Source organism: Erinaceus europaeus, chromosome 1 (genome assembly GCF_950295315.1).
Source record: "Erinaceus europaeus chromosome 1, mEriEur2.1, whole genome shotgun sequence".
Lineage (NCBI taxonomy): Eukaryota > Metazoa > Chordata > Mammalia > Eulipotyphla > Erinaceidae > Erinaceus > Erinaceus europaeus.
The window spans coordinates 31,687,633-31,701,374 of record NC_080162.1 but is presented as its reverse complement, the minus strand read 5'-3'; the positions used below and the strand labels follow the sequence as shown (position 1 = coordinate 31,701,374).

General features: G+C 40.4%; 1 protein-coding gene across 1 annotated transcript in view; it reads right to left on the bottom strand.

The window, feature by feature from the left end:
- The window catches only part of USP54 (ubiquitin specific peptidase 54), a 127,648-nt gene that overhangs the window by 14,727 nt on the left and 99,179 nt on the right, over window positions 1–13,742 (bottom strand). The window contains exons 15-19 of the mRNA XM_060177791.1: window positions 12,934–13,067; window positions 10,040–10,207; window positions 7,075–7,194; window positions 5,961–6,144; window positions 1,896–3,295 (exon numbers count right to left, since the gene is read on the bottom strand). Coding sequence (XP_060033774.1) covers window positions 1,896–3,295; window positions 5,961–6,144; window positions 7,075–7,194; window positions 10,040–10,207; window positions 12,934–13,067 — 2,006 coding nt within the window. The remainder of the gene's footprint in view (window positions 1–1,895; window positions 3,296–5,960; window positions 6,145–7,074; window positions 7,195–10,039; window positions 10,208–12,933; window positions 13,068–13,742) is intronic.

Genomic DNA, 13,742 nt, shown 5'->3' with positions numbered 1-13,742 from the left:
GGGTTGGGCTGTGCTGCACCTGGGTTTGAGTCCCTACTCCCCACCTGCAGGAGGGATGCTCCACAAGTGGTGAAGCAAGTCTGCAGGTGTCTATCTTTCTCTCTCCCTCTCTATCTCTTCCCCTCTTAATTCCTCTGTCCTATCAAATAAAATATAACAAAACAAACAAACAAAAAAATGGCTACCAGAAGCAGTGGAACCCCAGCAATAAGAAAGTTCGATCTGGAGGGCTGATCTCAAATTAGTTGAGCTCTTAAGTCAGAGAAATATGACTTTTCCTATGACCCTCTTACACCTCATACTGAGTTAGTCTTAAAGGCATATGAATCATTCATTAGCACTGTATACTGCAGAAGTCCTAGACATCTATTCAGATATGTATTCTGGACTGTGAATGATGATTCCATTTCTATTTCTCTACTCTAGCCAGAAAAATGTTTAGCCCCCTGTCCCAAATTCTATGAATAAAGTTATAGTACCAATTCCTAAGCAGAGGATATTGTTTGGTTAGAATATTATCTGCTGCCACACCATTTCTGCATAAAGAGAAACTTACTGTATTGCCAAAGTTGCAAGGAGGATGGAGCATTACTCAAATCAACCTCCCAGCCTCCAAAGCACATGGGTGAAGCTGTGGACCCAGAAGAACAGGGTTACCTGACATGAGGATCTGACAGTGATCCAGGCCAGGTGCTCTGATGGTCTAGGGATTGGCATCACCCTTGTTTCATTAATATTATTATTATTATTATTTTACCTTGAAGGCAAACAGTAACTTAAGACCTCTTCAAGGCCTAAAACTGTTTACCCCAAACTTTAGATACCCTACCCACCTGCATGTATAGTCTCTAAAACAAAGAAGCAACAGGTTTATCTGAGCAATGCATCATTCTCCTTAGACCTTCAAATGTCAATAAAGCAAATTTCCCACTATACAAAAGCTACTGTGGTAGAGTTTAGCTTTCTGTGTCACTGGCCAGTAGTACGGCCCTTGTTGAAAATCATCAGTATTTTGTTCAGGAGGGAACAGGAGAGATGAGGAAAGTCAGGAACTGAGTTCAGGGAAGTCAGTGAGGGTTTGAAAACTCTTAATTTTTTTTAAATATTTATTTAATGGATAGAGACAGAGAGAAACTGAGAGGGGTAGGGAAGATAGAGATGGAGAGAGAAATAAAGAAACTTGTAACAATGCTTCATCATTCATGAAGTTTTCCCCCTTCAGGTATGGGTCATTGTATATTTTAATGTGTGCTTTGGCAAATGTGCCAAAACCTAACCCTGAAAACTCCTAAATCTTTACATTTCCTACAACCCTTCCTAGAACAAAAGTCATCAAAAGAACAGGGCCAGAAGAAATAGGGGGGAGGGATATCACCTCTTTGTTCTAGAAGCAATGTATGTTACTCCTTGTTTCACCTTGGGGCAATATCATATATGGGAGTCATGTTTCCCTAATCTACTCTCAATCTTCTCTCATTTCTGTTGTTTATTTCTGAATAAATCCATTTTGTTACTGAAAAAGGAAAAAGAATAACCCCCCATCTTGTCCTTCTATGATCAGCTTTTGTATGTCACCCACTCCTTTGTATACTGGCTTCATTTTTAAAAAAATATTTATTTATTTATTTACTCTTATGTTGCCCTTGTTGTCTTTCTATTGTTATAGTTATTATTGTTGTTATTGATGTCATCGGTATTGGATAGGACAGAGAGAAATGGAGAGAGGAGGGGAAGACAGAGAGGGGGAGAGATAAACACCTGCAAACCTGCTTCACTCCCCTGCAGGTGGGGAGCCGGAATCTTGAACCGGGATCCTTACACCAGTCCTTACGTTTACTGCCACCTGCGTTTAATCCGATGCACTACCGCCGACCCCCTACTGGCTTCATTCTTACCTGTTTGGCTAAGTGGGTGCCGAGTGACATTCTGCTGTCCCCATCCAGAACAGCCAGCTTGAGAAGCCTGAAGACTGGCCTGATACAGAGACTCCAATTCTGAGGTCTCCTGTTCTGTGTCTTGATTCCAATGTGGATGCAAAAGGAGGTGGTTTCTTTCTGGATAGGCTAAACAGGTATGGGAATCATGAGAGGAGGACTTCATTCCTGGCCCAGGGACTCCATGTTTTAACAGAGAATCACAGAGTCTTGTAACATTTACCCAGGAATCTAAAGGCAAGGAAGTACCCAAGTCAGCACTGTTGTCCAGCTCCTTAGGCCTAACATAACTCACTTGGGACAGTTTTCCTTGGTACAAACCTGGCTCTGTCAATCTGGGCTGTCCTCCCCTAGAAGTTTCACCATTAAGAAAGCCAGAGTTCATAGCAAGAGAAGGACTATCAACAGATTCTTCCCAAGAAGGTGGTCTGCTGTCCCTACCATCAAGAGAAGGTTGCTGTCTTGCCAAAGGCCAATGGCCTTTCCCTTGGCCCTGTGGGACAGGAGTCTTAGGGTCAGGAAGGGAAGAGTTCTTCCTCAGACTATTTGGCAAACTTCTTTCCTGGGAAATTAGACCATCCTTTGTGGAGGCACCATGCATCTTCTGGAACTTCTCTGCTAGAGAACGAACAAGACCCTTAGTGTTGGGAAGGTCTGGCCTATAGGGCTCCTCACTACCTCGGTCCACTTCTGGAGTCAACAAACTTTTGAGGTTGTTGGCTTGGAGACATTGGTTAGTTTTCTGCACAGTATCTGGAGAGTGAAGCACAGATGAAGAAGCAGCAGGCATTACAGGGTGGCAGGACTTGTGTTTAGGAAAGCTGGACTGAGCTACTGAACTTGAAGGACTATAGACTAGGCTTTGTACATCTCCTCTCTCAGAGGCGGATGTTTCAGTTGGGTGTGACCAAGGCATCACTTGGGATGAGTCAGCAGGATCCCTCTTTTCTTGGAATAGCTGCTCTTGAGCAATGCTTCTTCCTTCTTGAGAGGATAACTTGCTACAGCTACTGCTATTACCTCTGTAGCCTTGCAGCTTAGTCTGTGATATATCCAGTGATTCCCAACTATGATGAGAATTCTTCTCAGTCATCCCTGATGCTTTAGGTAAGTTCTGCCTGTGTAATGCAGAGGGGTCAGCGCTGTCTACCTCAACTGAAGTTAGAAGGTTTGAAGTTGATCTCTTGGGGGCAATCTGCTGTGGGACAGTCATGGTAGATGACTCTGGAAATAGTGAAGAGTGTGACTCATGACAGAAAGCAGGTGGGTGGATCAATGAACTGGCCCCACACTCTGTATTTGTGCAGGGTTCCAGTTGGGCCTCCTGGTTTAACAATACTTGGAGCGGGAAAAGTTGTTCACTGAAATAAACAGAGAGAGAGAGAGAGAGAGAGTCAGGCATAAACTGCCTTGATTGACAGGTATACTTCCAATGGAACTGTTCATTTGGTTTTTACTTGTAACTACCCACAGAAGATCTATAGAAGAAGAGATAAAAGTAAATGGGATGACAAGCAGAAGTACAGTCACAGTTCAGAGGTAAACAAAATAGAGGATACATCATCATTTCATACCCAAATAATAGGTAATATCAATCCTCTTTATTAAACACCCTCACCAAAGTTGCACACAGTAAAATTGAAGTCCTTGCCAACATCCTTCACTATCCATGAAGTTCCATTCCAATCAAAATCTACTTACATTAAAAAACAAAAATTACTAGTCCTATATGCAGATGACATGAAAGCAAAGCCCAGTAATCAGTCATACCAAACAGCAAAAATACAGGATACTAGAAAAGGAGAGAAGTCTTACCTGAATTCCCAAGAGGCAGTCCAGTCATATGAACCAAAAGGCCACATTTATAGATGACAGGGATTGCAGAGAACTCAATTATTTCAGGTGTATTTGAATAATAATGAATTTGGTTTTATTACTCACTTGAAATTTAGGAATGAGCACAGGAATTAACTGCATTTGGGTGGTTTCTAACCAACTGCTTTTTATTTCTAACCTAGAATATTTAGTGTTAAAAGTAGTTAAATAGGGCGGAGGGTAGATAGCATAATGGTTAATGCAGACTCTCATGCGTGAGGCTACAAAGTCCCAGGTTCAATCCCCCGCACCACAAGCCAGAGCTGAACAGTGCTCTGGTTAAAAAAAAAAAAAAAAAAGTTTCAAAAAAAATAGTTAAATAAAACCTCAACCACTCATATATATCAAATGGCATAAGTTTTCTGGAAAGAGCCTTGTGTCCTTAGTTACTATAATTAAAACACATTTGGGGTCAGACAGTAGCACACCTGATTGAGTGCACAGGTCACCATGCACAAGAACCCAGGTTTGAGTCCTTGTTACCCACCTGCAGAGAGGAAAGTTCAGGAGTAGTAAAACAGGGTTGTAAGTGTTTCTCTTTATCTCTCCCTCTCTATATCTCCATTCCCTCTCAATTTTTCCTTGTTGTAGTTAATATAAAAGAGAAAGAAAGAGGGGAGTCGGGCAGTAGCGCAGCGGGTTAAGCGCACATGGCGCAAAGCCCAAGGACCAGCATAAGGATCCCGGTTCGAGCCCCTGGCTCCCTACCCAGGGGAGTTACTTGACAGGCGGTGAAGCAGGTCTGCAGGTGTCTATCTTTCTCTCCCCCTATCTGTCTTCCCCTCCTCTCCATTTCTTTCTGTCCTATCCAACAACAACAACATCAATAACAACAACAATGAAACAAAGGCAACAAAAAGGGAATAAATTAAAATAATAAATAAAAAGAAGTGAAAGAAAGAAAAAAAAAAGCCACCAGAAGCAGTGCACCATGCAGGTACTGAGTCCCAGTGATATTCCTGGTGGCAATTAAAAAAAAAAAAAATAGGGGGTTGAGTGGTAGCACAGCAGGTTAAGTACACATGGCACGTGGTGCAAAGTGAAAGGACCCGAGTAAGGATCCGGCTCCCCACCTGGAGGGGAGTCACTTCACAGGCGGTGAAGCAGGTCTGCAGGTGTCTATCTTTCTCTCCCTCTGTCTTCCCCCTCCTCTCTCCATTTCTCTCTGTCCTATCCAACAACAACAACAATAATAAGTACAACAATAAAGCAAGGGCAACAAAAGGGAATAAAATAAATAAATAAAAATTTAAAAGCTGCTTTCCATATATCCTTTAGTATATGAAAAACACATAGTTTTATTAACAGTAGAAATTAGGGGCCAAGAGATAGGTCCCCCAGTAAACATTTTACCAAATGCAAGAACCAAGGTTTGAGTAACTTCCTACCATATGAAAATACCATGCAAAGGGGAATTTTCATGGGAGGCGGAACAGTTATATGGTATGCGGTGTCTCTACTTTCTCTCCCCCCACCCCTTGCTTCTCACTGTCTATTTGAATTAAAAAAAAAAAAAAAAATCTGCTGGGAATGGTGGAATCATAAAGATGCAAAACCCCAGAATTCTTGGCAGAAAATAAATAAATAAATAAAAACCACACAATAAAAACTAATTTCTACTTAGGTCTCCTTATTCTAAGGAATAGTTAAATTCAAAAACAAAAATGTGGGACTATTCCAATGACCACTGGGACATTTCTTCCCTAGTTTTAGAGATAAAGAAGGGAAACATCTTTACTTGTTTAAGTTCAGTCACAGCAAAGAAGAACTATCTCTGTTTCCATGAAGAACAAGAAATACTGAAATTTCAAAAATAAATTATATGGTTTCTACAGTAACATGAACTGTAGCTCATATTGCCATATCTAAGAATAAGTTATGTACAAACTTAATGATAGTGTTATTATACAAGTCCAGGAACAAACCCATAGGAAATATGGCTGAATGGCCTGTTTATTATGCTATATTTTTTGTATCTTTCTAAACACTATGGAATGGACCACTAGAGAGTAAGTGTTTCACTGTATGTCTAAATCAGAAGAAAATCTCAGAAACCCCCCCTCTCCCCTGTAGTTGCCTAGACAATGAGAGTCCTAGTTGTGGAGCGTCCTCCCTTGGCAGCCATAAACTACGGAGGCTCCCAGGCACTACCTTGTTGGGTGAGGAAGGGCCCCCCCTGAGGGCTGCGACGGCGGCGGCTGCTGCGATGACTGTTGCTGCTGCATGCGATCCTGCAGGCTCCTTGCTTTTCGAATACTGATTTGCAACTTCTTATCGACTAGGGCTCTGCTGTGCGTGCTAGAACTGGCACCATGCAGGGTAAGTCTTAGTTTAGCTAAAATGCAAAAGAAAATATAGCAGAAACAGAACACAAAATACAAATAAAAGTGAAAATAAAATTGAACCAAAAATAAGCAAAGATATGCAGTGAAACTCAAAATATGCAGCAGGAATGCAAGGCATGGACCATGCATATGCTGTCTAGGGCACAGAGCTGTCTCTGGCTATAAGAACATTCACAGAAGCCATGGAGACCAAACAGGTTAATTCAAATTAAAAAAAAAATCAAACAAACAAACAAAAAAAGGCTAAACTAAAATGAATCAGCAAGATAAACTCCATCTTAGAGGTTGCCACTCTCATTGTCCTTTGCAACTGACCTGTCCAGCTCTGGTCTCCACAACTCTGCTCCCAACTCCCCCTTCCTGATGATTAAAAGCAGAAATAAGATCCAAACCTGTTTGTCTTTATAAGAAACAGCTTCAGGGGGAACACACTGAGTCAAATACAAGATCTAAACCTTAGTCTCTTATTGTAACCTTATGGTGAAGCAGACCAGGAAGGGAGGGGTAAACAAAGAATCAAATATGCAGTACAAAATCATAGGCCTGGGAAGTTATAGCGAATTTATTCTTTTTTTTTTTTTTTTTTTCTGTCATAAGCTCTATCTGGCTGGCCAATGAATAGTGAAAGCAGAGTAACCTTACATCTGAGGTGTAATATTGTCTTGGATGAGAAGACAGACATGGATGGATAATTTATCTATGGTCTCCTGCACAGATTATTCCAATAAGTAACCACAGGCCACAGTGTCCACAGCTGGCACACTTAGAAATCTGAAGGGCAAAGCTGATGGACTTCAATTTGGAAAACTGAGAGTAAGGAGACATAATGCTTGTTTTTATTGCATCTGGATGACTACAGTAATAGTAAGTATTGTGAAGTTAGTCAAAAGTGCCATAGCCATAGCGTTAGAGTTACTTACAGATAGCTTCATTACAGAGAGCCAAAGCTGCAGCACAATCTCCCTTCTGTTCCAGGTGTAGCGATTCCTCAAATACTGAATCTGCCTCTTGCAGGGACCTCTCAAAGCCATCACTCCTCCCTGAAAGGGTCATGACTTTTCGTTTTCATTATAATTCATTCCACTTTTTCATATGTATTACTGTTTCCCCTTCAGTACACATGAATTCTTGCTGCTTAGCTTTTGATCGACCCTAATTTCAACTGACAGGACTATTAAAAACTCCCTGAAACATACAAACATACCTATTTTTGGTCTTAACTGAGACCTTATCAATTAAAGAGGGGCATATTATTGTCAACCACAAATTCCAACTCCAAAAACCTCTTAAGGAGTCACCTAAAGTAAGGACAAAGTATTGGTTATAGCAGAAGAGTAGGTTCTTATGCTTAACACTGACCTGTTCTTCACAGTGCCTTAAGAAACATATTGACAATAATATCAAAATGCCACCAGATCTCTAACACAATCTCTAGGTTAAGAAAAAAGGGCCTGCCAACGCCCATGCTCAGCGGGGAAGCAATAACAGAAGCCAGACCTCCCACCTTCTGCACCCCATGATGATCCTGTGTCCATACTCCAGAGGGATGATTAGGAAAGTTATCAGGGGAGGGGATTGGATACGGAGTTCTGGTGGTGGGAATAGTACCCCTTATCCTATGGTCTTGTCAATATTTCCATTTTATAAATAAAAATTAAAAAAAAGACAAAAGCGGCTTCCCTACTCTGTGGCAAGAGATTTGCAACTTCTTTATTAATCAACTAACAGATCTCTTTGCATCACCCTCAGATGAAAACTCAGTAAACCTCTTGAGCACAGGTGAGCTAAAGTTCCTAACTGCAGGACTGAGACTAAACCCCTAAGTTGAGTCGCAGCATCACATGGGAGCAACATGGCAGCCAGAGGACGCTCTATGTATGGTGGAGCAGTGTTGTGGCATTTCTCCCTCTCTATTTCTCTCCCTCTCTGTCTCTCCTCACCTGAGACTTTCTTTTTTAAATTCATTGACTCCATGATTAGTTCACTTTTTTCTAAGCATTTATTTATTTATTTCCTTTTGTTGCCCTTGTTGTTTTTATTGTTGCAGATATTATTGTTATTGATGTCATTCATTGTTGCATAGGACAGAGAGAAATGGATGGAGAGAGGAGGGGAAGACAGAGAAGGGGAGAGAGAGGAGGGGAAGACAGAGAAGGGGAGAGAAAGATAGGCACCCGCAGACCTGCTTCACTGCTTGTGAAGCGACTCCCCTGGCTCGAACCGGGATCCTTAAGCCAGTCCTTGCGCTTTGCGCACTTAACCCGCTGCGCTACTGCCCGACTCCCAACCTGAGACTTTTTAAGGAGATGAACAATTAGCCTGGGGATGGTTGTGGAATCATACATATATGCATGAGGCACTGAAGCAGCAATAATAATAATAAATTAATAAAGTTAATAACATTAATATATCTACCAAGTCAGCTGAAATGCTTGTGCAGTTGGTCTACATATGCATACCTGTCATCTGCATTGCCGCATATTTACTTTTAACATAGCCCTGCTCACCAAACCTGTGGTAAAGAAGTCAGCTTCCAATCTAGTTAGCATGGAGCTATCTTTCCTGCCCAGAAAGTACAGGTGCAGAAAGAGTCCGGGTATAAAACCCCTCAAATTTATGTAGTTCCTTGACCTTTACTCATTCATAAACTGGTAAGAAGTTAACCTGCAGTTGAGATTAAAAATGAGTTTTTACAAGTTCATATTTAAAAAAAAAATCTTATCATTTCTCCCACATTATCTTCATCCTTCACTTACCTCTAGCTGGACAGGATTAGAAAGGCTATTCTATACCCCTCAGTCACCAGTGCTTTGGGGAAATAATGGGAAAGCCATGGATGCAGGAGATGGGTTCTAAAGAAATTGGTATTCTACCCTTATTCCAAAGATGTGACCCCAGTCCTCCCAGACTAAAATTTTCTTTTAATATTTGGTGTCAAATGAATCTATACAACATTTTATAATCAAGAAATGGCAGCTAAACATTTTTTTTAAAGTTCTCTACAGATAAAGAGGCATTACTGTACTTGATGTATTATTACTGCACTAGATATATATTTTTTATACTCTAGAATCTTAGCACTTCACTTTTGATCTTCTGAGATATGCAGAGCCAAAGAGTATGAACAATTAATAATCAAATGCAGCCAGATGAATTCCTTGCACATAGTAACATGTTCTTTTTTTTAATATTTATTTATTCCCTTTTGTTGTCCTTGCTTTTTATTGCTGTAGTTATTATTGTTGGTGTTATTGATGTCATTGTTGTTGGATAGGATAGAGAGAAATGGAGAGAGGAGGGGAAGACAGAGAGGGGGGAGAGAAAGACACCTACAGACCAGCTTCACCGCCCATGAAGTGACTCCCCTGCAGGTGGGGAACCGGGGGCTCGAACCGGGATCCTTACACCAGTTCTTGAGCTTTGCGCCACCTGTGCTTAACCCTGTGCGCTACCACCCGACTCCCAGTAACATGTTCTTAACCAGGTTCACCATCACCTGACATTCCCTTCTCAACTTTAAGGTACTGCCCAAGTGAAAAGGGGGGGGGGGGGAGGTGTGGAGAAGAAGGCAAGGGAAGGAGATAAGACCTTTATATCCCCTAATCTCTTTCAGAAGCAATATAAAGTGAAAACCAGCATTGTTCTGACATTATTATAACATATAACTTGAGGACAAAAAGAAAGACTATCCAAATGTAGAGGGAAATGAGGCCTGAATGATAGATCATCTAACTTTACTATGCATGTGGACCTGGGTTCAAGCACTCTGCCACTACACAGGAACACTATGAATAGGAGAAACTTCAAGATGGTGGATTGACAATATGGTTCTTTTCTTCCTCTCTGTCTCTCACCTTCTACATGGAAATAAGAAAAGCAAATTACCCTGATTCTGCAGTTCATCCAAGTCCATGAAGCGACTGGGATGAGGGTTAAACCCTTTAGCTGCCTCTAATTCCTTCTCTCGTTTCCTTCGAAGTTCCTGTTCCTGAGCCCTCCTGGTCACTTCTTCCTGCAATTCATCCAATTCACTTTTGGAAGATATCTCAACACCTGGAAGATAAGCAGGGGAAAAGAAATGTAGCCACAGATTTCCATGATTAAGACTAAGTACTTGACCATGAAGGATGATAAATGACATAGTGGGGGTTGTATTGTTAAATGGGAAACTGGGGAATGTTATGCATGTACAAACTATTGTATTTACTGTTGAATGTAAAACATCAATTCCCCAATAAAGAAATAAATTAAAAAAAAAAAAAGACTAAGTACTTGGTCTGCTGAATTTATTATGGTCATTATATTGCTTTTCTTTAGGAACTCTTGACTTTAATACAGAGTTCTGTTTTGGACAATACTTCCCGTATCATCTTATGGGTGAAACTTGGGGTATGAACGGTAATAATTATAACAAGAGTAATATTTGTTAAATGCTTCTTTTTAAATTTTTCTTTTTTAAAATATTTTTTATCTTTATTTATTTATTGGATAGAGACAGAGAGACACCTGCAGTCCTGCTTCACCACTCACTAAGCTTTCCCACTGCAGGTGGGGACTGGGAGACTGAACCTGGGTCCTTGTGCATTGTAACCTGTGCATTCAACCAGGTGCGCTACCACCCGGGCCCTCATTTAAAGTTTTTCTAGCAACAGTCAAAACTAACATTTGCTAAGCATTACTATGTGACATACACAGTTTTAAACACTTTTATTTTTATACTTCACAGATTCTCACAACTACCTGTGAAATAGTTACTATTATTTCCACATTTAAGGAACAGAGAAACTGAGTCATAAAGAGGATAAATATCTTATGATTGGTAAATTCATAACCCTTGCTCTTAAGCAATAGGGAAATTCTCTACTATGTGATGCCACTGACTCATAGGGAAGCATCAAGCAACTCAGCTTCTTAGCTTTAATTTCCACTTTTTTTTCCTTTTATTGGACAGAGAGTAATCGAGAGGGGAAAGAGAGAGGGAGAAAAAGATATGACACCTGCAGACCTGCTTCACTGATTGTGAACTGTGCTCCTGCAGGTGGGATCAAGGACTCTGTCCCAGGTCCTTGTGCAAGGTAAAGTGTGCACTTAACTGGGTACACTACCACCCAGTCTCAAAAATTCAATTTTATGTGTTCATAGATGGAACAAAATAAATCTAGAAGGATTTGTAATATAAAACCATATGAAGTCAAAGAATTATATATACAGTATTACATATACACACAGTTAGAAAAATACATCATGAGCACAATGCAAAGAGACTCTCATGCCTGAGGCTCCAAAGTGCCAAGTTCAATACCCCACACCACCATAAGCCAGAGCTTAGCAGTGCTCTGGTATAAAAAATAAGTCAATAAATAAATAAATAGAAAAATACATCATGACCTTCCCAACAACCCAATATATTTGTTGTTATTGCTACTGCTGTGGCTTCACAGCTCCAGGATGACTTTATTTGTTTACTTATCAGAATATTGCTCAACTCTAATTTATAGTAGTGCTGGGAATTGAACCTGGGACTGTTGTAGCCTCAAGAATAAAAGTTTTTTGCATAACCATTACGTTATGTCTCTAGTCCTCCAAGTTGACTTTTTTTTTTTTTTAAGTTTTGCATCTTTTTTTAGATTTTATTTATTTATTAATGAGAAAGATAGGAGGAGAGAAAGAACCAGACATCACTCTGGCACATGTGCTGCCGGGGATTGAACTCAGGACCACATGCTTAACAGTCCAAAGCTTTATCACTGCGCCACCTCCCGGACCACCAAGTTGACTTTTAAAGAGAGAAAGAAACAGAGGAAGAAGAAGAAAGACACCACAGCACCAAAGCTTCTTCCAGTTCTGAAAGGGCTGGGCTTGAGCCTCTCCCTATGCATGGAAAAGCAAGCATCCTCCCAGGCAGGGTATTGTGCCAGTCCTTCCTTTTATTTATTTTTTAATGGTGGTAATAACTCATCTATATCCTTGTACAAGCAAAGAAAAAGATGTAGAAAGATAAATACCATGATGCCAGTATTAGTTCCCTCAATTTGAAAAGACAAAAAGGAATATTATTGTACTTCTAGACTTATTTTACTTTTATAATTTTTAAAAAAGTGATTAAAGTCAACATATAAAAATGCTTATTCAATGCCAAACTGAAATATTTGGACCAAACTGTGGGGCATGAGTAGAGTTTACTATACAAGGAAAATGATAGTGTTATATGATGTGTAAGGAATTTATTTCAGTTCTTTGTTAAATATATTTTCTAATTGAAGATTTCTATTGATGGATCTTATCTACCTAGCCAGAACTTATTCTTCTGAGGAGTGTAATAGGTTAAAAGGTACTGCTAATACTGTCCACTATAGTAAATATTCCATCTTACTCCTGCAAGGTTCTTTCTCCTAGGTACAAAGAAAGCAATCTGGCAAGCTGTGATGGAGATGAAAGTAATAAATAGGAAAATGGACCTGTTTAAGTGTTCCCACACTTACATTCTGATGGAATATTCACAATGAAACTGTTTTCTAATTTCAAATGTAATCAGATAAGGCTATTCCTCAAATAAATTTGGCAGTCAGTGGCTCAGCAGTAGTGTGCAAGACTTGGGTTTGATCCATGACACCACATATGCTAGAACAGTGTTCTGTTCTGTTCTCTCTCTCTCTCTCAATCTCGTTCACACACACACACACACACACACACACACACACACATACACACACTTTTTTTTTTTTTAAGGAAATTGGCAGTCAAATCTAGCCCTCTAAATCGAGTGTCCTTGTGTTTACCTGAGAGGGGCTGATTCTTTGTCCAGCCACTTCTGGATGTTGTGGTGTCTACCTCCAGGATACTACTACTGTGAGACTTTGGGATGTGACGCCAGGAAGGAGCCAAACCAGTTAATCTCTTACCACTTGGATCCCTTCAAAGGAGAAACTAGAGTTTAATAAACACATTGAAAGAATTGTAACTATGAATAAACCTAGGAATAAAGTCCCCTTGAAAAGCAACAAAACATCAAGCTAGTATGCTCTCATGTGAATTGCCTTCTTCTTTCTTTCACCTTTATAAAAACCTTATGTGTTAGTTTGACCAGAAAAGAGCAGTGAGAAAGTATGAGGATGTGGTTATCAGCCGTGAAGAAGATATAGTTATCCCTTTCAAAGTAGGTGTACCGTTAGGAAACATGACCCTAGCCACTCACTAAAAACAACATATATAGATCTGAAAGTTCTAAAGTAACCTGGGGCCTTTGGGACAGAGAACTGTGAGCTTTATTAAATGTCACTTTATCTATTCTTATAAAGCACAGAATCTAAATGACTTTTAAAAAAGGGGGTGGTGGTGGTTGGGCGGTAGCACAGTGGGTTAAGCACATATGGTGCAAAGTGCAAAGACTGGCGTAAGGATCCTGGTTTGAGCCCCTGGCTCCAACCTGCGGGGGGGGGGGGGGGGTGTGGGGGTCGCTTCACAGCAGTGAAGCAGGTCTGCAGGTGTCTATATTTCTCTCCGCCTCTTTGTCTTCCCCTCCTCTCTCCATTTCTCTCTGTCTTATCCAACAACGACATCAGTGACATCAATAACAATAATAACAACA